The sequence below is a fragment of the Macaca mulatta genome, chromosome 8 (assembly GCF_049350105.2).
Source record: "Macaca mulatta isolate MMU2019108-1 chromosome 8, T2T-MMU8v2.0, whole genome shotgun sequence".
Lineage (NCBI taxonomy): Eukaryota > Metazoa > Chordata > Mammalia > Primates > Cercopithecidae > Macaca > Macaca mulatta.
In genome coordinates this window covers 32,786,121-32,808,630 of record NC_133413.1, presented here as the reverse complement: position 1 = coordinate 32,808,630, position 22,510 = coordinate 32,786,121, and the positions used below count along the sequence as shown (strand labels likewise).

Sequence of the window (22,510 nt, the reverse complement as noted above, 5' to 3'; positions counted from 1 at the left end):
TAAAGTGCTGTGTTCATATCTACAGGGAGAGGGAAAAAACAGCATTCATGCCAAGTATTTGCTATTTGTCATTCCTGCTTTAGAGACGTGAAAGTTCTCATTGTAGCTCTAAAAATTTCTAGCTTAGCCAGATAGCTGGCAGTTGCAGCACAAACTACCATGTGACTCACCTGGAATGTGTCTCTTCTAATATGTGAAAGAGATTGTTTGAAATCTCTTTCCTTTTTTCTTTTTTTCTTTTGATCGTCTCTCCTTTAAAAGAGCAGAGCATCTCCACTATGCCTCTGAGAAACTAGAAGAATGATGGCCATGATGATGTCATCAAAGACACTCTTAAGTATTAAACTCTACATTTGCTTCTAATGAGTTCTGACCCCCATTAAAATGACAGCAGTTGCATCCTTTAAAATTTAGTCCAGTGATTCTCAAATATTAGTGTGCAGGTGTATTAAATAAAAATATAGGTTTGGTCCCCATCCTCGGATATTCTGATTTGATTGGTTCAAGACAGGGGTTCAGAAATTGGCATTTTTCGTTGTCTTACTCATTCTGATACAAGTGGTCTGGAAGCCCCTCTTTGTCATTGACTTAGACTGTGGACTTGCATTCTTTTTTTGTTTATTTCTTGTTAGACTTGCATTCTTTCTTCCATATCATTTTTCCAACAGAAATTGCTTAAATTTTAAATACTCTCAGTCATAACACCATGGGATGATGATTTTTTGGTTACAATATTAATAAGTAGTATCTGGGGCTCACTTTATTTTATATATTTATTTATCTGCCTATTTATTTATTTATTTTTGAGACAGAGACTCACTCTGTTGCTCAGGCTGGGGTGCAGTGGTGCGATCTCAGCTCACTGCAACCTCCACCTCCCAGGTTTAAGTGATTCTCATGCCTCAGCCTCCTGAGTGGCTGGGACTACAGGCATGTGCCACCATGCCTGGCTAATTTTTGTATTTTTTAGAGACAGGGTTTCACCATGTTGGCCAGGCTGGTCTCAGACTCCTAGCCTCAGGTGACCTGCCCGCCTTGGCCTCCCAAGTGCTAGAATTACAGGTGTGAGCTACTGCGCCCAGCCTTGGTTTGCTTTGCTTGTTTGTTTTTGTTGTTGTTTGTTTGTTTGTTTGTTTTTTGAGATGGAGTCTCACTCTGTCCCCCTGGCTGGAGTGCAGTGACACGATCTCACTGCAAGCTCCGCCTCCCGGCATCACGCCATTCTCCTGCCTCAACCTCCTGAGTAGCTGGGACCAAAGGTGCATGCCACCATGCCTGGCTAATTTTTGTATTTTTTGTAGTGACAGCATCTCTTTATGTTGCCCCAGCTGGTGTTAAAGTCCTGGGCTCAAGCATTTCTCCCACCTCAGCCTCCCAAAGTGTTGGGATTACAGGCGTCAGGCACTGCACCCGGCCAGGGCTCACTTTAAACACAGAGAAGCTAAATGCATAAATCCAGGTGTTTAAGATTTTATATACTATCGTATTGGCCAGCTTTCTGGGCAGTGATTCCTGGAAATGCCAGTTTCTCACCCGCCTCCTAAACTCACGTTCTGTCTATCTGATCTTACTTGACATCAGTCCACTGGTTTCATACTCCCTGGATTTCACAACCAAACATTCAGAGTCTCTAGAGCCAGGCGACTGGTCTTTCAGTCTCAAAAGTTGACCCTGTAAGTCTCAAATGACATTTCTCAGCCTCTTTTTTTAAAATATATATACAGTATAAACCTATCATTTATCAGGAATAGAAAAAATTTGCCTTAGTCCATCTAGTCAGTCTTTGAATGCCTCACTTCTGGTGGTTGCGTGTTTTTTTGTTTGTTTGTTTGTTTGTTTGTTTGTTTTCAGTTGTGGTAAAAAAATGCGTAGCATAAAATTTACCATCTTAACCATTTCTAAGGGTTCAGTAATGTTGTGTTCAATAGCGTTAAGTATATTCACCTTGTCATGCAACCAATCTCCAGAACTTTTTTGTCCTCCAAAACTGAAAAGCTATATCCATTAAACAACTCCCCGTCTTCCTTTCCCCCAAGCCTGGCAACTACCATTACGCTTTCTTCTCAACCTTTTCTTTAAGCAAGATATTTTCTTAACCCTTCTCCCATCCATAATGGGTTTACAGTTATTGCTATTTAGCTCTCCAGGTATAAACTTTATCTCCTGTATTGTTAGAATTCTCACATGCAAAAAGATTTACAATTACAAAGCAATTGTGCTTGTATTAAGATAAGATATACTTATAATCTTTGAGTGAAGGTATTTTATCCTGGAAGCTTTTCCACTGATTTACAGTGGGAGGTAAGCCTTTATTCCTCTTGAGACCTATGGAACTCACTTTATGCTTCCTGGCTGGTTTGTTATTTTATTTGTTTGTTGAAGGTTTAAGGCTAGAGTTACTGGGGCAATTAGGCTTCAATCCTAGAATTTCCTTGGCTTTTTCCTGTGTACATTCTAAGACTGTGTTAACATAACACATTATAACGTAAGTAGTAGATTGGAAGTTTTTCTAGAATTTGACAAATTAATGTTTACTAAATGATTTCATAATCTTTGTTTATTCAGTATAAAACTGTTTACCTTTAAACAACCTTATTAGAAACACAATTTGGGAGGAAATAGGTAAAAAATAAAAATGTATTTTTCTGCAAATGAACTGTTTCAAATGTTATTTTCAAAATCTTTGGCAGTAAGAAAATACTCAACCTGAGCAATACATTTTTTAAACTCTTATTCTATAAAAGTTTTTCTTTTGAAATGTTTGTCTTCCTCTGTTATTAAAATTTTTAAAGAAATGAATAAAAGCTTAAAGTCTTATAAGCAATATACATCTAAATAACCAAAAATGCTATAATTATGAGTATGCTGCTTATGATCTTCCCATAGGGAAAAAAAATCTCTCTTTTCTTAGCCTAAATTATTTTAGAGCTAGCACAAAAACTGATTGATCATGACTCTTGGATAATGATAACTAAGTCTTGGTTTCATGAATTTAACAATTTATATCAGTGCTACCTTATGAGTTTTTCACACAAATGCTATTTGTATTGAATCATTTTAAATAATTCCATAATCTGAAATAATTCAGTTTTTTTTTTTTTAAATTTTTTTTTGAGACGGAGTCTCGCTCTGTCTCCCAGGCTGGAGTGCAGTGGTGGGATCTCAGCTCACTGCAAGCTCCGCCTCCCGGGTCCACACCATTCTCCTGCCTCAGCCTCCCGAGTAGCTGGGACTACAGGCACCCGCCACCTTGCCCGGCTAGTTTTTTTTGTATTTTTTAGTAGAGACGGGGTTTCACCGTGTTAGCCAGGATGGTCTCGATCTCCTGACCTCATGATCCACCCGTCTCGGCCTCCCAAAGTGCTGGGATTACAGGCTTGAGCCACGGCACCTGGCCTAATTCAGATTTTTTTAATGATCTGCTGCAACATATTGGTATTACTGAATCTCATTTTTTCTTTGATTTCCATTATAAAATTAGAAATATTTTCTGGGGGAAAAAAATACTCCTTGAGTTGAAAAGATTTAGTGAAGGTGTTGTGTTGCAGCTGATTCAGTAATGTTCCAGGCAATTACCTTTTTTTGTTTTCAGTGTTCCCCTCACTATTTAAGATCTTTCCTCACTGATCACCATATCACCCCGAAATCACAGAAGTTTATTTAATGTCATGCATTGGTCAGAGCACGTGATGCCAGAACTTAACCTCCCCTCAATTTGCAGCTTCTAACCTAAGCTGGACACTAATATTTTGCCAGTAGGAACCTTTTTTTTGAGACAGTTTCACTTTTGTTGCCCAGGCTGGAGTGCAGTGGCATGACCTCGGTTCACTGCAACCTCCACTTCCTGGGTTCAAGTGATTCTCCTGCTTCAGCCTCCTGAATAACTGGGATTACAGGCGCCCATCACCATGCCTGGCTAATTTTGTATTTTTAGTAGAGACGGGGTTTCACCATGTTGGCCAGGCTAGTCTCAAACTCTTGACCTCAGATAATCCGCCTGCCTCAGTCTCCCAAAGTGCTGGGATTACAGGAGTGAGCCATGGCACCTGGCCAGGAACCTTTATATAGTACAATGAATTCCAGCCTGAAAACTCCCCAAGTTCTGAGCCTTTATTTAATAAATATTTACCTAATATATCAATTATTATATTAAACTTACTTAGAATGAAGAATGCCTGTAAGATTTATAATGACTAAAGTTAGTTTGCATTATTGTTCTTCAAGCGTTATTCAACTGTACTCCTCTTTAAGCAAGTTTTTGGGTCACTAGGTAACTGTGATTTGGTTTGTTGATCACCATTTATTGTTTGACTCATTTTTTCAAAGACCCAAGTATTATATTTAATGACATACCAAGCTGTAATTCAAGCAGTGCCCTCTATTAAGGTGATTTGCATCTGACTTGAGGCATATTAAATAAAATCTACATTTTATTTGATGCAAATGTTTTAAATTTTATATGAAAAAATCAATCTTGGGTAAACAGAACTTGATTCTTAAATTAGATTCTTAATAACTCAATTCTAAATGATTAGGAAATTTGTCACAAAATAACTATAAAGTGAATGTGAATGATAAATTACTCAGTATATCTATGCTATAATAAACCCCAAAAAATTAGTTGTGTATTATTTGGACTACTATTTCAATCATTCAGAAAATTGTGTTAAAAAATCCTTGCAGTCTTGCCGCTGACCTCATGGTGTGCAGTAGTGTGGTACAGAGGTGATGCACTGTCTTTCAGAAGCCTTGGATCTATGCCTTCTAGGTGGGCCTGGGGCAAGTCATTTAACCTCTGTGGACCTCAGCTTGCTTATCCATAAATTGAGGAAATTGGATCAGAGTGACGATCTCTAAGAACCCCTTCAATTTCTGTATCCCTGAAGTCAGTGAAGCGTCTCTTAAAGTTAGTTTCTACTTTCTTCTTTGGCCTTTTCTCATTTCCTCCCACTCTCCTTGGTTTCATCTCTCATCTGACATTTATTGACCATCCTTTCCTTCTTGGCATAGTTCATATTTAGTTATGGCCACTTTACAGTGTTGCAGTATGCCGCTTCTCTGCCTAATTTGCCCGGTTCCCTTTTTTACCCTGCCATTTAATTTAACATATAAATTATCTTGGAACTAACACAAAAACTAGTTGATTGTGATATATTGTATATATAATCAGTAAGACTTATCTTTTGGCCCTGTACACAAAAGTTTTAAATAGGCAATTCTTCCAGTTCCAAGAGATTTTTTTAGACACAACCTAAAACTTGATAGAGTATATTTTAAACTTAAGTTTCCCATATGAAAAATCCTATCTCCTTAACTTGAATTTCAGTTTAAACGCAGAGACTGTTTCTTCCTCTTTTGTATTCGCCTCTCAACCTTGCGCTGGGCTGATTACTTAAATCATCTCTTTTCACTTAATCACCAGTATTCCTGTTCCTGTTTTGTCTTTGAAATCTCGTTGCTTCAGGATCACAATACTTAACAGACAAATCTAAATGGCAACAATTGTTAATGAAAGTGATAGTTTTAAAATGTAACAAAAAATGCTATGTCATCTTTATTTCAAAGATGACTCACAATTAAGGGATGTTTTGTTGCCTGCACACCCTAAATTTTATTTCAGAAATATTCTTTCCCTTGCTTAATGGATAAGTGATGCTGTTCCTCTACTCATTCAAGGGACATTGAGTGGCTACTTTTTGCCAGGCTCTGTGCTAGGGACTAGGGATACAGTAACTTAGGAAAGACAAATATTTCACTGCCGTTAGCTTTAAGTGTGCCATGTCCAAAGTTACTTGATTCAAAGCAGCTTTTGGAGCCTAATTACAGTATCATTTTGTTCATTCAACAGATAAGTATTTGATTATCTGCCATGTGCCAGACAGTGTGTTGGTATATATGGAAGTGTATTTGAAGCTATCTAGTATAAAATGCTATGCATTATTTTTCCCTTAACAAGTTATCCTTTAAATATGATTAACTATCTACATACTGTCATAGTGTCAAAATATATTTCATTGATGCAGATTTAGAGAAATACAATGATACTATTTTAAACAATAATTCTGTCTTCCTCATTCCAAATCTGCCTTGATGTCCTAGGGTGAAAATAACTATTCTGTTTCATCTCATGTGCCATTGTGTTCAAGTGGTAATGACTACCTGAGTCTAGGTTGGAGATGATTGTGAAGCTCCATTCAAGCCCATGGTAAAAGACTGTGATGATTTCTGTATGTTGATGGGCAGTTAGATGAGGAAAGGAAGGGGTAGTTATATACATGTCACATGTTAGCCCTTCCTGCCCCAGGCTTTTGTATTCATCCTCACTTTAATTTTATTTCACTCTCATTGCATATGCAATATATTCACAAATTCTTTTTCTCCTCATATGTTTGGATTGACAAAAATCCATCAGTGTTCTCAGCTATGATGACTATCTCACCAATGTCTTAGCCAACCAAATGAGATATTACTGACACCTCTGTGTTAGTAAATCCACAGTTGTAATAATTTTCACTATAGAGACACTGCAATGAAGACAATTAATAGATAAATTCAGTTAATCATGAGTACAAAAAATTTGTCCTGAAAGTTTTCCATAACTGGTCATTAATTATGAAATATTTTCTAATTCAATTAAATATAAAAAGAATGTGTAATTTTAAATTATAATAATTTACATATAGGTTAAAATCTTTTTCTAAGTTCTTTCATCTATTATACCTCATTGTACCCTGATGAAACTCCTGATTTAGATTAGTTCAACATGACTATCCCTACTTAACAGTTGAAGAAAACCAAAGCCCAGCAGGTGAAATGATTTGCTGTAATCACTTAGCTGCCTAATGAAAATACCAGGGTTTTAACAAGCCCACTGCTCATTGAAGCCTTTTATATTAATAATAACATAGAAATTTAAAGAGGTAAACTTGAAATCAAAATTTGGCAAAATTAAGCATATATGTTTATAGCTCATTTAAAGAGTTTTTTGAAATGCAATCTCAGTATTTTTTTTGCTTTCATCACATCTTTAGACTCAATTCTGCACTCAGTACACTGTTGGTTTTGGCCCTGGCAGAAGGCCTAGCAACTCATTACATTGGTGCTCATGTCTGTGCACCAGCTGCTTGCCGTCCTCAGCCTCTGCCTCAAACTCTGAGCCTTTGTCCTCTGTGCTTAAGACTCCCTGCCTGAGCTTCCCACCGTAGCTAATCTTCCAGAATTTGACCTTTCCTCACCTGTTAACCCAAATCTTGTCATGGCACCTGCATTGAAGAATAGCCCTCCAAAAGTGATATCGTTTAGAGGATTTAAGAGGTAAAACTACTTCATTTGCATAATTTTGGTTAATTAAACATCTAGTAAATCTTTTCCCTGCATTCTTTTTTTAATTTATTTTTTATTTTTTCGAGACAGGGTCTTGCTGTGTCACCCAGGCTGGAGTGCAGTGGTGCGGTGTCGGCTCACTGCAGCCTTGACTTCCAGGGCTTACGTGATCTTCCGGCCTCGGCCTCCCGAGTAGCTGGGACTACAGGCGTGCACCACCACGCCCAGCTATTTTTTCTATTTTTTGTGGACACGGAGTCTCACTATGTTGCCTAGGCTGGTTTACCCTCTACATGCTTATGAACAAGAGATAAATGACCACATAATAAGTTAGAAGCAGACTTTTTCAGAAACCTGTTTGAAAGGAATGATCCAGGTTTTATGAAACCTACTCAAGAACCCACTGTTCTTCGTCTTCATCAGTACCATGATTACAGTTGTTGACAGTGAAGGCCCTAGAGCACTGCAGTGTTCTCATTTGCGCATGCAAAATTTAATCATGTTTATTAAGCTGTATTTATTAAAGCAGAAAATCAAAATAATACATATTAGAAATATTTCCGTTTCAATAGGATTAAAAGCATACTATTACCTAGGAATTGCTGTTAAGTAAATGACTTCGCTCCCTGACATTCCCAGTTAACCATGGTTTTGTAGCACTACTGAGGAACTAGCAGACTAAATTCTGAATTCTTACATGCAGATTGAATTATTCTGGTGGTTTTTTTGTGTGTGTTTTTCGTTTTTTTAGAGACAAGGTCTCTGTCACCCAGGCTAGAGTGCAGTGGTGCAATCTCAGCTCACTACAACCTCCACCTCCGGGGTTCAAGTGCTTCTCCCACCCCAGCCCCCCCGAGTAGCTGGGGCTACAGGTGCACGCCACCACGCCCAGCTAATTTTTGTATTTTTTGACAGAGATAGGGTTTCACCATGTTGGCCAGACTGGTGTTGAACTCCTGACCTCAAGTGATCCACCCATCTTGACCTCCCAAAGTGCTGGAATTACAAGTGAGCCACTGCGCCTGACTGAATTATTCTGTTTCTGTATTTATGGCCATAAAAGTTTCAGATTGGCTTAATCCGCACAAATTATCATATAGTTATAAACGTAAAAGTCAGATCGATACGGCTAAGATTATCAAGGAGGAGCTTGATAGGAGTTCCACACTTGCCTTTTGCCAGGAGAAGAAAACAACAATGATTTTAATCCACTTCCTCTACCCCCTTAAGCAATAGCAGTAATTTCAGCTGTATTTTTAGGTATTGGATCCCTGAAAGTTATCAGGCAATCTCAGTGGCCTACTATAAAGTGTAAACAGAACAGACCTTGGTGTCAGCCAGTCCTGGGTTCAAGTCCAAATTCTGTCCTTTATTGTATAATTTGGAGCAGTTTATATAACTGTATAGAGTTGTGAGAATTTATTCACTCATCATTCATTGTATATTTATCAATCACCTACTATGTGCTGGGCAATCTTCAAAGTTCAGAGGATTATATTGATAACAAAATGTAAGGTTCCCTGCCCTCACAGAACCTAGAGTCAACCAGAATTCTCTTAAAAAAGTTAAATGCTACTGGGCGCAGTGGCTCACACCTGTAATCCCAGTGCTTTGGAAGGCCGAGGCGGGTGGATCACCTGAGATCAGGCATTCAAGACCAGCCTCCCCAACATGGTGAAACCCCATCTTTACTAAAAATACAAAAATTAACCAGGCATGGTGGCGCGCAGCTGTAATCCCAGCTACTAGGGAGGCTGAGGCAGGAGAATTGCTTGAACCCAGGAGGCGGAGGTTGCAGTGGCAGTGAGCCGAGATCCTGCCACTGTGCTCCAGGCTGGGCAACAAAGCAAGATTTCATCTCAGAAAAAAAGAAAGTTAAATGCCTTCAGGTACATAAAGCTGTTAACAAAATGTCATGTAATCAAAGCATTTAGCAAATATTAATTAACGTCATTATTAATTCTTTTCAACCCACAGAACGGATGGTTCCCTGGAAAGTATAACAAAATTATGCAAAATTCAAACGGAGCCTCCTTTTACCATCAGAACCTTTAGGTGTAGCAGCTGCAAGGGAATTGGGCTGCTTATAATCTCACGAAACTGTTTTCAGTCAAATATAAAAGTGCACAATTGTGCAGGCAAAAATTTCTTGCACAGGAAACAAAAAGCACTAATTATAAAAGAAAAAGACAATACATTAGACTCCATCAAAATTAAAATTTCCTACTCATCAAAAGACACCATTAAGAAAATGCATAAACTCTCCACAGACTGGAAAATAATTGAAGCATAGTTTTATTCTAGAGGAAATCAGAACAGCTTTGTTTTTTTCTTTTTTAAAAAAACATAATCATTACGCTGTCTGCATGATTGGGGGACCAATTGCTCCAGCGCTAAAAGGATTACATTCACCTATTTCCTAGTACCTACAGTTTTTCTCATCTAGATCTACCATTGACTTTGATCGTTTTTTGGCTGAAGGTGTGTTTGGGGGTAATATAACACTCTCATTTTACAAGAGATAGAACAAATATTTGTATGACTTTGACATCAGTTAACTAGTCGTTTCAGAACTTGAACTAGACGTTATTAAGTGGTCCTTCCACTGTTCAGTGTCTGTTTCTCTAATTACACTGATTTGGCTTCAAAATCAGTGAGATTATATAGGCGTCATTCCGAATATTTGTTTTTATCCTTCAACTAGAAGAGTTTTCTCACCTCTTTATTTTCAAGTTGAAAGCATTATTATAAGAGTATGTTCATGGGTCATTTGACTCTGAAAAAAAATAGCTTTTTGAAGGTTGATGCGCACTTCAATCTTCAATTTCAGGATAGTAAGGAACCATTATAATTTAAGCCCCAGTGACTGTCATAAACAGCTTTTACCCGACCACCATCTTAATACTGAGATTTTCCTCTTTCTTATTTGAACATATTTTTTCTATCATCTAGCTCTTAGAACGCGATTTTCCTTTGATACTAATGATTCCTCTCACTCTCAGAAATGTTGACATGAAATACCACATGACTGTCGTTTTTGTTGATCCCAAAACTTTTTATTGTTCACTCTAGAGAAGCAGATAATGTCCTTTAGTGTCACTAATTGAATTTTTAAAAGGAAGACTTGATAGCTAAGAATCTGTAGTATCAATTTATCATTTTTACAGTTGGGTCAAGATATATTTATGCAATTTTTATGTTAATAATAACATAATAGCAGTAGCAATATAATGTATGGCTTGGGAGTTTCAGAGCTTTTTAAAAAAAACTAAGTATTGTGCCTATGCTTTTCCTTTTTAACCATATTGAATGTGTAATGTTGAGTTAGAAGACACTGTGAGGTAAGAAATGGCAATTCAAGGGGAATGAGAACATTCGTTTATTTATTCAACAAATCTATATTGAGTTCCTCCAGCATTGTACTAGGGAAATTGCTCACTACTTTTATTTTTCCCCTCTAACCTAAGGTGGAGATGATAATGAATAGTAAAATTACATGTTTTAGATGTGTTTGTATGTTATAGGTGGATTTGGGATAGCAAATGCCTTTGGTGGGTTTCACTTGGAATTACAAAACGAAGTAAATTAGAGAAATAATTGTCTGACTTCTGATGATAGGGTTTCTTTTGCTTTTTTGTTTTGTTTTGTTTTTTGTTTTTTTGAGACGGAGCTATTCTCCTGCCTCAGCCTCCTGAGTAGCCGGGACTACAGGCGCCCACCACCACACCCGGCTAATTTTTGTATTTTTTAGTAGAGAAGGGGTTTCACCATATTGGCCATGGCTGGTCTCAATCTCCTGACCTTGTGATCCACCCCCCTCGGCCTCCCAAAGTGCTGGGATTACAGCCATGAGCCACCACGCCTGGCCTTCTGATGACGGTTTTAATTTTGTAGATGAATATTTGGCATGACGTGGATAAATTCTGTCGAGGTCATTACTGTTTTCTTCTCAAAACCAATAGAATTTTCTCACTTATTTATTTTTAGAATTGTCAGATAGTGTAATAAGTTATTTCTGTAGGAAACTGGGAATTCATTGGATATTTGACTCTGAATGTAACCTCTTTAAAGCTGATGAACGAGTGGTCCCTTAGATTTGAAGTGGTAAGTTAGTCATAAGTTAGGCTCCCAGACACTGGCATTCAACATGATTTTAAAGTGTGATAGACCATATATACACTTGACTGTGCACCAAGCAGCATAAGGTAAAATCTTGTTTCCTTCCCACCTAAAAGTTTTAAGTGCATCAGTCTCCTTTCTCTACTCATGGTGTCTTATTGCTCCACTAGTAGCCCCGATATAAAACCCGTGTCCTCCGTAGAGAATTAGTCATGAATCCCTTTCCAGAGCATATTGTTCTCTGCGTGGTGGTTTGAAGGGAGAAGTTTTGAAATGAAAAAAAAAAAGAAAAACAAAAATGCCAAGGAGCTTCTGATGCCTTAGAAGGAATGTTGTGTTTCATTGTAATGCATTTTAACATTTTTATTAAGATATAATTTAATGAAATGCTCAGATCTTAGCATGTCATGCAGTCAGATTCGATGAATTTGAAGACACATTTCTGTCACCCTAGAAAGTTCCCATGTACCCCTCCCTGGTCAACACTCCCCCGACCCTGACTTCCAAAAGCAACCACTGAGCAGATTTTTGTCACCACAGGTTAGTTTTGTCTATTCTGGAATCCCCTGTTAATTGCATGTATTTTTGTTTTGTTTTGTTTTGTTTTGTTTTGTTTTGGTGACAGGATCTCACTCTCACCCAGGCTGAGGTGCAGCGGCACGATCTCAGCTCGCTGCAACCTCTACCCCCCAGGTTTAAGCAATTCTCATGCCTCAGCCTCCCAAGTAGCTGGGACTACAGGCACATGCCAGCACGCCCAGCTAACTTTTGTAGTTTTTGTAGAGATGAGGTTTCATTATGTTGCCCAGGCTGGTCTCAAACTCCTGAGCTCAGGTGATCTGCCCATCTCAGCCTCCTAAAGTGCTAGGATTACGGGCCTGAGCCACCATGCCTGGTCTGCATGTATTTTTCTCTGTTTGGCTTATTTCACTCAACATAATAATTTTGAGATTGTCCATGTTTTTGAGTCCGTCAGTAGAGTGTTTCTTTTATTGCTGATGATACTTTTTTAAAACAGGCAAGAAATAAGCAGATCGTCACTGAAGATCTTGATTGACACGTAACTACTATTAAAATCATGGCAGCAAACCTGTAGTAAGAATGCAGGGGGAGAAAATATCCTCTTATATTAATATTAAGTGACAGTACTTCTAACATCTGAACAACTTTCCCACCTTAATTAGCGTTATATGCATCAAGAGCTACTCTTTTGAAAGACTGAATTATTAAAAACGGAACCTGAGTTCACATCAGCAATTGTAACAGCCATAAAACTATTACTCTTTCCGTCGCTTTATAGTTCTGCTTTGACTTCAGAAACTAGTTGTGAAAAATAATCCCATTTAAGGATATTCTTTTTTTTTTTTTTTTTTTTTGAGACAGAGTCTTGCTCTGTTGCCCAGTCTGGAGTGCAGTGGCACAATTTTGGCTCACTGTAACTGCAACCTCCGCCTCCCAGGTTCAAGCAATTCTCCTGCCTCAGCCTTCCTAGTAGCTGGCACCTGCCACCACGCCCAGCTAATTTCTGTATTTTTAGTAGAGATGGGGTTTCACCATGTTAGCCAGGCTGGTCTCCAACTCCTGACCTCAAGTGATCCACCCACCTCGGGCTTCCAAAGAAGTGCTGGGATTACCTGCATGAGCCACTGTGCCCAGCCAAGGATATTCTTCTTATAGTATCTCCATTATCAAAACATGCTGGAAAGAATGCTTTACTTGTTTATCAATGTGATGATGCCTCAGGAGGTTTTATGCCCTCTTAAAATTATGTAATTTAGACCTGATGAACTCAGTTTTATTATTAGAAACTCATTTTGATCTGTAATTTCAAGCAAATATTATATAAATGAAACAAGAGTAGATACAGTAACAGCAGCATCCAGATTGCATTTTTGTTCTTCTGAAAGTCCTAATTAAATTGTTTGTCATGTTATGCAAAGATTCACTGAGATTCTGGGGAGTGGCAGTAAATTTAAGCAAAGATTATGCTGTGATTCTGGGGAGCCATAGTGAATTGTATACCAACAAATCTAAAGGGTGAATTTTTACTTTCTGCTTATTGTCTTTTTCAAGAAAATTCTATAGTTACCAAAAAAGTGGCTGAATTTCGACATAATAAAGGAGAGGATTGAGCTGGCCTTTGGCTAGTCCACCCCCATTCTTACCATCTTCACCTTCAAGACTGAAATAAGGAGCTGCAGGAGTACAAAGGGATCCCAAAACATTGTCACATACCAACAGCCATTTTCTTACTTTTACAAATAGTTAATATGGCCTGTTTTTTTTTTTTTTTTTTTTTTTTTTTTTTTTGAGATGGCGTCTTGCTCTGTCACCCAGGTTGGAGTGCAGTGGGGCAATCTTAGTTCATTGCAACCTCCACCTCCAAGGTTCAGGTGATTCTCTTGCCTCAGCCTCCCAAGTAGCTGGGATTACAAGTGGGCACCACTATGCCTGGCTAATGTTTGTATTTTTAGTAGAGATGGGGTTTTGCCATGTTGGCCAGGCTGGTCTCAAACTCCTGACGTCAATGATCTGCCCACTGTGGCCTCCCAAAGTGCTGGGATGACAGGTGTGAGGCACCGTGCCCGGCCAGTTTTCTATATTTATACAATTATTCAGCCAGAAAAAAATAGCAGCCATATAGTACTATAATGCTTATATCACTTCAGTGGGAAAAGAAAAATAATGGTATGCAAAAGAAATAAGAAATGTAGCCTGATTACTGAGAGAACACTGATAAAGTTTCAGATTATTCCCGTTGTTGAAATACTTCTCATTCGCTTTTCTCATTTCCTTCACCTCCCACTGAAATACCTGCGCTTTCCTTTTCCCCTGTCATACTTAACTTTTTTCTTCAGGTTCCTAAGTTGTTTTACCATCTTCATATTTCATTCTGATAATTCCAAAAATACTTAAATGAATCTTCCCTTTAACATGACCTACTTTAGTGTAGAATTTGGCCTAAGTCTCATTTCTCATACAAAAGCAGTTACATTTGAATTACTAAGAGAATCTTGTTGGTATAATTTAACCCAGAAAGGCAGCTTACAGTGCTGTCATACTAAGCCTCAAGGATATATCTTCTCAAGATTGATAAGTGCTTTTGAGCAATCGCTCAAAAGTATGAATTGAAGTCTCTAAACAGTTCATTATCGTTTTGGTTGTAGTAATTAATTTTAATTAACTGCTGATAATGTTTGTTTCCAGATGAAAAAATGAGGATATGGTCTTTGTTCCCATTTGAATATGAACAGTGCTATCCATTTAATGTTAGAAAGGTAAAAGAGATCTCGGCCGGGCACGGTGGCTCATGCCTGTAATCCTAGCACTTTGGGAGGCCGAGGCAAGTGGATCACCTGAGATCAAGAGTTCGAGACCAGCCTGGCCAACATGGTGAAGCACCGTCTCTACTAAAAATACAAAAATTAGCCAGGCATGGTGGCGGGTGCCTGTAATCCCAGCTACTTGGGAGGCTGAGCCAGGAGAATCATTTGAACCCAGAAGGCAGAGGTTGCAGTGGGCCGAGATCACGCTATTGCACCCCAGCCTGGGCTTCAGACAGAGACCCTGTCTCAAGAAAAATAAAAATAAAATAAAATATTTTACATGGTATCTTTGCAAAAGGAGTAATGGTGGTTTAAAGAAAATGTTTAATACAGTTGTTCAAGAGTTCCAAAACATCAAACTTTTTGGATTCAACTATCCTTTTCTTAAAAAAAAAAAAAATCTATTTTGAATACTGTACAGATTCCCATCTTATCAGAGGAAGAACTAGTTAGCATAATATAGAATTTTAGAGCTAGAAGAGACTTTCAACATCATCAAGTCTTACCTCTCAGTATTCAATAGTTCAATATAATTATTACCTTTTTACAGGTCTTAGCTTTCCTGCCCTAATTTCCAAAACAACGAAGAACCAGTAGTCCCCAGATCCACTTTGTGTATATGTGTAATTGTCTTTTAATTCCCTCTGATATTCTCCATATTCATGCTAATGATTGCAGCTCTGAGGATTATTTCCTTGATTCATTATGCCTGAATTAGCTTAAGAAAAGAATAGTCTACCAGATGCACAACTTTTAATTTAAATGCTTGGCAAAGGTAAAGATGAGTAATTCAGAGTTTTAGAAGTAGTTGTAGTAATAGTCAATTATGTCATTGGTACTCTGGAAAATATATCATATGGTTTTTGCCATAACGATTCAGGAGTGAGTAATACTACCCTATTCAAGAGTAATACTACCCGATTCAAGAGTACCATTTCAAGAGTGAGTAATACTATCCTATTCTTTAAGACAAGTAATACTACCCATCCCATTGTATGGGTGAAGCCAAAGTGAACCAGCACAGCTTTTTGTGGGGGTTAGGGGTAGGAGAGTGTTACAGTGAAGTTCTTTGTTTCTGTTTTCTCACTCTCATTTCTCATTCATTCTTTAAATCAATAGATATTTATTTTGCCTGTGGTATGAGCTAACAGTTTCTCTGGGTCTGGATAATATAGCAGACAACAAGATCCAGTCTTTGGTCCCAAAGAGCATACAGCATAGGTTCTCACAACATGGACAATGCTAGATAACTGCCCAGAGAGCAGAGAAGTTACATAGGATCATTATCAACCTGTGCACCTGAACCACTGCACAAGCAATGTATTAACTTTGCCTTGTTCATTGGGATACAGTGAGAAATAACTGTTATAATTCGTTGTGAAGCATTTTGGAAATGGAAAGAGCTACAAAGCAGCTGAATAAAAGAAAACAATATTAAATTATAGGGTGGAAATGATTCTCATAGGTATGTTCAGTATTTATGTCAACACTGTAGGACCACTACCACGTTAAAGCTATTTTAGGTAAATACAGTTGCCTAGCTTTTACAAAGTTGAGAAAATACCTGTGTGTATTAACAAGATAAACTGTGGAATCTTATATTATTTTGGGTATTACGTGAGCTAAATATAGTTGGAATATCATACATACTATGAAGTTTCTATAAATCTGCAGCTTCTATTAAGAGTTTCTGTATTTCAATGTTTATCAGAAGTATTTCTCCAATATTTAAATGCTGAAACTATCCAAGACTATTATTCACAAACAATGGATTATATTCTAATACTCAGAAACTGTAGGAAGGTTTGTTAAATAAGATGAATCTGTCCTGTGATTAACCTACCAGTATGTTGGGTTTGGGGGAGCTATCAGTGATTTATCATGCCTGATCTTTTCTGATTTTAGTTATGTTTTTAAAGTTTGTTAATTCTCTCAGAAGATGAGGATGCCAATTTATATCCCATTGTACACCCTCAAAAGATGAATTCATAGAATGGGCCATATCTTTAAGATGCTTTTATATAGTCATTCTTATACCTAAGATTCAGATGCTCAAGGAAGGGACCCATTTAGACAGTTATTTAATGTTCTTTGACTATGAACTAATCCTAATTTTAACTTTAGTACTTTTATGTTCCTACCAGCTTTCACCCTAATTAAATGGGGCACTACACCACAGAGGTTAGCCTGTGGCATAGCAGAGCCCAGGTCATCTGTCACAGAGAATCATAATCTTACATTCTGTCTCTCCTCTGAACAATATAACTTTGGGGTGGGGGAGAATCTTAATTTATAATGAGGCAACTCTAGTTTTATCACACTCAGAAACAACAAAAATATTCAAAATTTAACTTTCTGTGCATTCCATTTATTTGCAAATATATATCAATGTGATTATTACATGAGTAAGAGATCTTCATTTTTTATTGTCATCCCTGATTTGCCAAATTAGGTAATACAGAGAACCTCCACACAGTTGCATATTATTTTACTTGTTCCACATGTTGGTGCTTTGTTCTCTACTGTCCTTTTGTCATTATATTATCTCTGAACATTTCCATTTAGTGTTTCTATTTAGAGTAAAGAAATAGAAGCATGAAAATTAATAACCCATGCATCAGACATTTTTGCTGGACTTTATAGGAATAACCAGTTAAGGCTAGAAACTTCAGTGTTTAATACTGTTTTCAAAACTTGATTGTTACATATATTGTCAGTTCAGTGATTGAAGACAAGATGTATATGTAGACAAATAGATAAAAACAGGGTAATTAAACCAGTGTGGGGTTTTTTTTTTATTTTAAAGGAAAACACATGTGACTTATGTGCATTGCATGGCAGAGTATTACTAAAATTTGCCTAAACAAACCATCATGATGTTTTCAGGTTGTATGGTAATGCTTTGACTATAGAGTACTTGGATTGGAATCCTCATAATCACAAAGGCTCTTAACAGTTGTTTAAAACAAAAAACAAAGACTATACTGTTTCTAGAAAGTATCATCTTCTTGGTTATATTTGTGCTAAATGTATGAATCTGTACTATACCGGTATGAAAAAGTAAAACTGTATATGTATTTAGATTTTGAAAAGTAGCATTGTGCATTTTAGAAAAACATTTGGCAACTTGTGGCACTTTGGTAAAGGAATGTGCAATTATAAAGGTTAATGCCATTTGATTTTTTTTCTAATTCCCAGTAATTATTCTTACTAGGCTTTAGAGTCAAAACCAAACCCAATTTTAAGACTAGCACTTTTTTCCTACTGGTAATTCCTGTTTTTGTAATTACATGGAATGTTTAACTTAAACCATTCTTTGCAATGAGTTTTAGCTTTCCTCCTCTATCCTAACTTCAAAACCTTTAACTTAAGAACCATTTTAAATTAATCCAGTGGTAACCAGAAGAATATTTTAAGTATCATGACCACTTAATCTTGTGCCTGATTTTAGTAATTTTCTGATAAAAATAACTGAATTACTGGAAAAGAATATTCAAACATTTTAATTAGTTTTCATTGGTCATAAATAATTGAGTAGTTGATGTCCATATAGTCATAATTTATCTAAACTCTGGAGCTGCCAAGGCAACTAAGTACACAGAAGTGCTTAAAACACACCCATATCCCCTAAAGAGAAATGACAAGACTTGGAAGAATCAGAATTCTGTATTATTATGGGTATCACATATATATAAGCTATTTTTTATATATATATACACACATACACGTACATTCTATTAGGTTACCAGTATTTTACTGTCATGCACCCATGGGTAGTAGAAGCAAAATAAAAATAAATATAAATGCTTAACTTTAGATGTTGGCACCAATATAGATTATGCATAAGCTGTTGCAATAAAAAATATTCATTGTGCCTGTACCTGAAAAATTTACTAGGTTTTCTCTGGCCTTTTTTGTTTAGGCCTGCATGATCATTTTAAATGTATAGATAGCAGGATATATGAATGAATGGATAAAATGATGGCTCTGTTTGCCATGGGATTAAAAATTCTGTTGAATTTTCTGAGGGGCATTGGCTGCTGTATATTACATCATAAACTTATTGTTCACAAGCAACATGAGTCTATCACAGCATTTAGAAATTTTTTTCCCACAAAGTGAATTCAGAATTGACAATTCAAATTTGTAATTTTAAGCTGCTAATTATTAAAATTTATTAATATCTTATGGATTGAAGATTACACGAAATAAAAGCTACAAAAGAATGCTAATTAATAACATAACTCCATATACTATCAAACTTCTGATAGCATTGAGTTTCTTATAAAGCCTTAAAATATTTTAATGATAAATTAATTACCTGGAAAAGAAGGCACTTTATTACCTTGAACTAGCTATTCGTCTGTATAGAATATGTCAAAAATCCCTTAAATTATTCTTTATCCTTTTATAAATTTATCCTAGTTACATGTTTTTCTAAAGCCTCTTATAGTATAATGTGTCAATTCAAACTATTGTAACTTAACAGAAAAATTGTTAACGATATAACCAATGAACAATACAGACATAAAACTCAAGAATAACAAAAGAACATGTGATAATAAGACTGTTAGTCTAAGTTAGTCTACAATCATTTGAGATTTTAAAATGTCAGATTTGAAGAGTTTTTCATTGAACAATTTTTGGACAGTTTTTATTTTTAAATCTTACTTTTAATTGGTACTACCTTGTCTTGAAATGTTGATCAAAGGTAAAGGCAATCATTAAGCCGGTCCCTTATAATTCAATTTTGCTTTAGTTGAGATTTTTTAGTGTAATTCTAAAACATTAAAACATCCGTTTGTTTCTTTTTTGCTCAAGTCAGCCACACCTGGTGAACTATCAAATTTAAATCATCAACCTGGATGTGCTGCTGTGTATAGCTGTTTCCTCTTCAGAAAATTAGTACTTGATTTATACAAAGAATTTAGTTCAGCAGAAAAAGCATAGGATAATTTTTTCAAAAGGGTTCAACCCTCTCAAGTTAAACCTTAACATCTTTCTGACATTCATAAGGATAGGCTTTTATCCAAGAAATGTTTTCAACAGAAAAATATTTCAAAGTGGACAAACTCCACTTTCTTTTTTGCTTGAGGGGCAGTACACTTTTACAAAAACACATTTTTCTATAAGTTTCCTTATCTTTAAGTCATTCTCTGTGGTGGCCATTTTTCCATCTCTAATTTTAAATGTTTTGCTAACTGTACATGCAGTTTCCTAGACAGTCTGATCATTACATGATATAGAAAGGAGTCAAGTTTATCAGAGGTCTGTCCTTCAGAGGTCTGTCCTTGTGAAGGGGAGAGACCAAACACAAATTCCATGTCAGTTGTTTTGGTTTGGTTCTTTGTTTTCTTTTAAAAATAGGATATATTAACCCAAAGGTGTGTTAATGTCATGGCATGAACAATCTTCAATGTAGACCTATTGAGTATTTTGTGATGCTGAGTAACAGACGTTTCTCAACTCTCTGTGATGCTAAATATTTTCCTTAGGAAGTTTTGTTTAATGTTAGATTGTTGTTCTGAAAGATGTTGGTCCTAGTGGGATTTTTTAAAACTTGGAAAACAAATAAACGCATGTATTACAAATATAGAAATGGTGAATTGTAAACTTACCATATAGTACTGATTTCTATTTTCAAAAATGTTTTGCTGTTAAATATATACAACATAAAATTGCTGCCGTACTGTAATTGAGTACTTTTTCCTAAATGACCCTGTTATCACTATTCCAGAATTAGAAGTTGGGCAGATACATGATTGATTCATGTGTCTGCATAGATGCTTCAAGGTATATTCTTCTCTTGGTGAGTAAAATTATATTTTCCTTGGCATCAATGTATTGAGATCTGAATATACCTGTATCTATCGATCCTTATTACACATTTCTTATGCAGTAGCTTCAAATATGCCAAAATTGGCCTAGACACAACTAAAAATTGAGGGTTTGTTACATGCTTTCTAACAGAAAGGTTTTCAACGAGTTTAATTATGGGTTTGTACTGTGAAAATAGTGGAACTCCCTTGAAAACTTCATGTTTGCTAAATTCAAATTAATATTTTTTCTTTAGCTCACAAATTACCCCAAATCCAGAGAGAATATCAACCTTTTTCACTGTTGTCAAATCAAGCATAAGGAACAGCCCCATGATACTACAAAAACAGTTGAGGAATAAGGAATAAATCTCTTATGTTACACCTCAGAATAAAGGCATTCGGTGAAAGAAATGAACTGAAGTTCATCATGAATGTAAGCCCTCAGTACTTGACATTCCTCCACAGAAGGGAAGACAAATATCAACACCACTGGCATCATTTCCAAACTGATCTTATGTGGAATAATTTCCACCACATTGAAGTACTTTTCGACTCTATCCAGTTTTTGGGTTTTGTTTTTTTTTTTTCATTCATCAAGCCTTTCTGTTTTCAAACCACCATTTGTCAGCCTTGAGGTAGAGAGACGTATAGATTTGAAAATACTTTCTTAAGAGATCATGTAACTATATAACTCTGAATTTAAAAATTGAGGGGGAGGGATAATTTCAACCCACTGCCTCTTACCAGAAACATTTTTTTAAATCTGTAACTGCTTTAGTGTTAACAGGGTACAAGGTGGTTTTTGTCCCGTATTGTTCTTAAAAGATTCTCATTTATTGTGATTGTATTGTACTGTATGAAAACAAATCATAAATTGCCTTGTATTGTTTATAATAGACCATACCACGTACTACTTCAGTTTTTATGTTCCAAGTTTTTCAGTGATGCATGTTAACAGTTAGGTCCTAAAATTCTGTGGTGCTAATTCTCCCATACCCAATGGTGCTTTTGTGGATGCTAACTGCACACATGCTGAACAAAGCTTGAAGTTTAAAACTTTCCTCCCTTCCTCTGTTTATATGAAGTAAAATAAAATAACTTGAATTTGTCTCAAAGTATCACTGACAATCTAATAAACTTGTTTATATGTGTGATTAGTTTGGATTCTTAATTATTTTACAGAAAGCATCTCAGCTCTGTTGGACCCCAAAAGTTGATTTTGTGTTTATTTCATTATATCATTTGTGCCCCCCAATTCATGGTATCTTTATAAATTTAAATGCAGTTTGTCTGGCTTCCAAAATCATGTTTAGGTAGGATCTACAGAAACTAGACCTATCAGAACTGGAAATGAGTAAGTTGAGAAGATCAAAAATGTGCCAATCCAGTCTATTACAGTGCCTTTATCTATTTTGTAATTTATTAATAAGGTTTTAGCACCTGGTTGAGCCAGGAGATAACATTTGCATGAAAGCAAGTATGCCTTCAAAACCTTTATTGCAACTCAAATGACATTGAAAAGGCCATTTCTATATGCTGATATTAAAAGTTCACTCCCCATGTATGAAAATAGTGACAAAAAATTAATTTTGAATTTTCCAGGACAAACTGACATCATATGCCAGAATGTCATAATAGATAAACTCATGGCAATGGTTTTATTGGATTTTTAGCTTCTGCATCTCTATTAAATCACAACAGAAGGCCACGTGAACCTGCCAATATCTTCATGAGGGCAGAGGGCTGTTTCTCCCAAGCCAGAGATAAACTCAATATAAAGGCACTACGTAAATTTGCATTCCAACCTTGGTACTTTGCCTAACTCATGGGTAATGTTAAAATTTGAAAAGAAAAAATGGAAACAAATGTATTAAAGCTCCTTGAGCAACAATCATTGACCTTAAATAGAAGATGATCAAACCT

At 36.3% G+C, this 22,510-nt stretch overlaps 1 protein-coding gene across 1 annotated transcript in view; it reads left to right on the top strand.

The window, feature by feature from the left end:
* The window catches only part of PURG (purine rich element binding protein G), a 37,384-nt gene extending 15,643 nt beyond the window's left edge, over window positions 1-21,741 (top strand). The window contains exon 3 of the mRNA XM_015145122.3: window positions 20,842-21,741. Coding sequence (XP_015000608.1) covers window positions 20,842-20,946 — 105 coding nt within the window. The 3' untranslated portion in view covers window positions 20,947-21,741. The remainder of the gene's footprint in view (window positions 1-20,841) is intronic.
* Window positions 21,742-22,510: the final 769 nt, after the last annotated feature.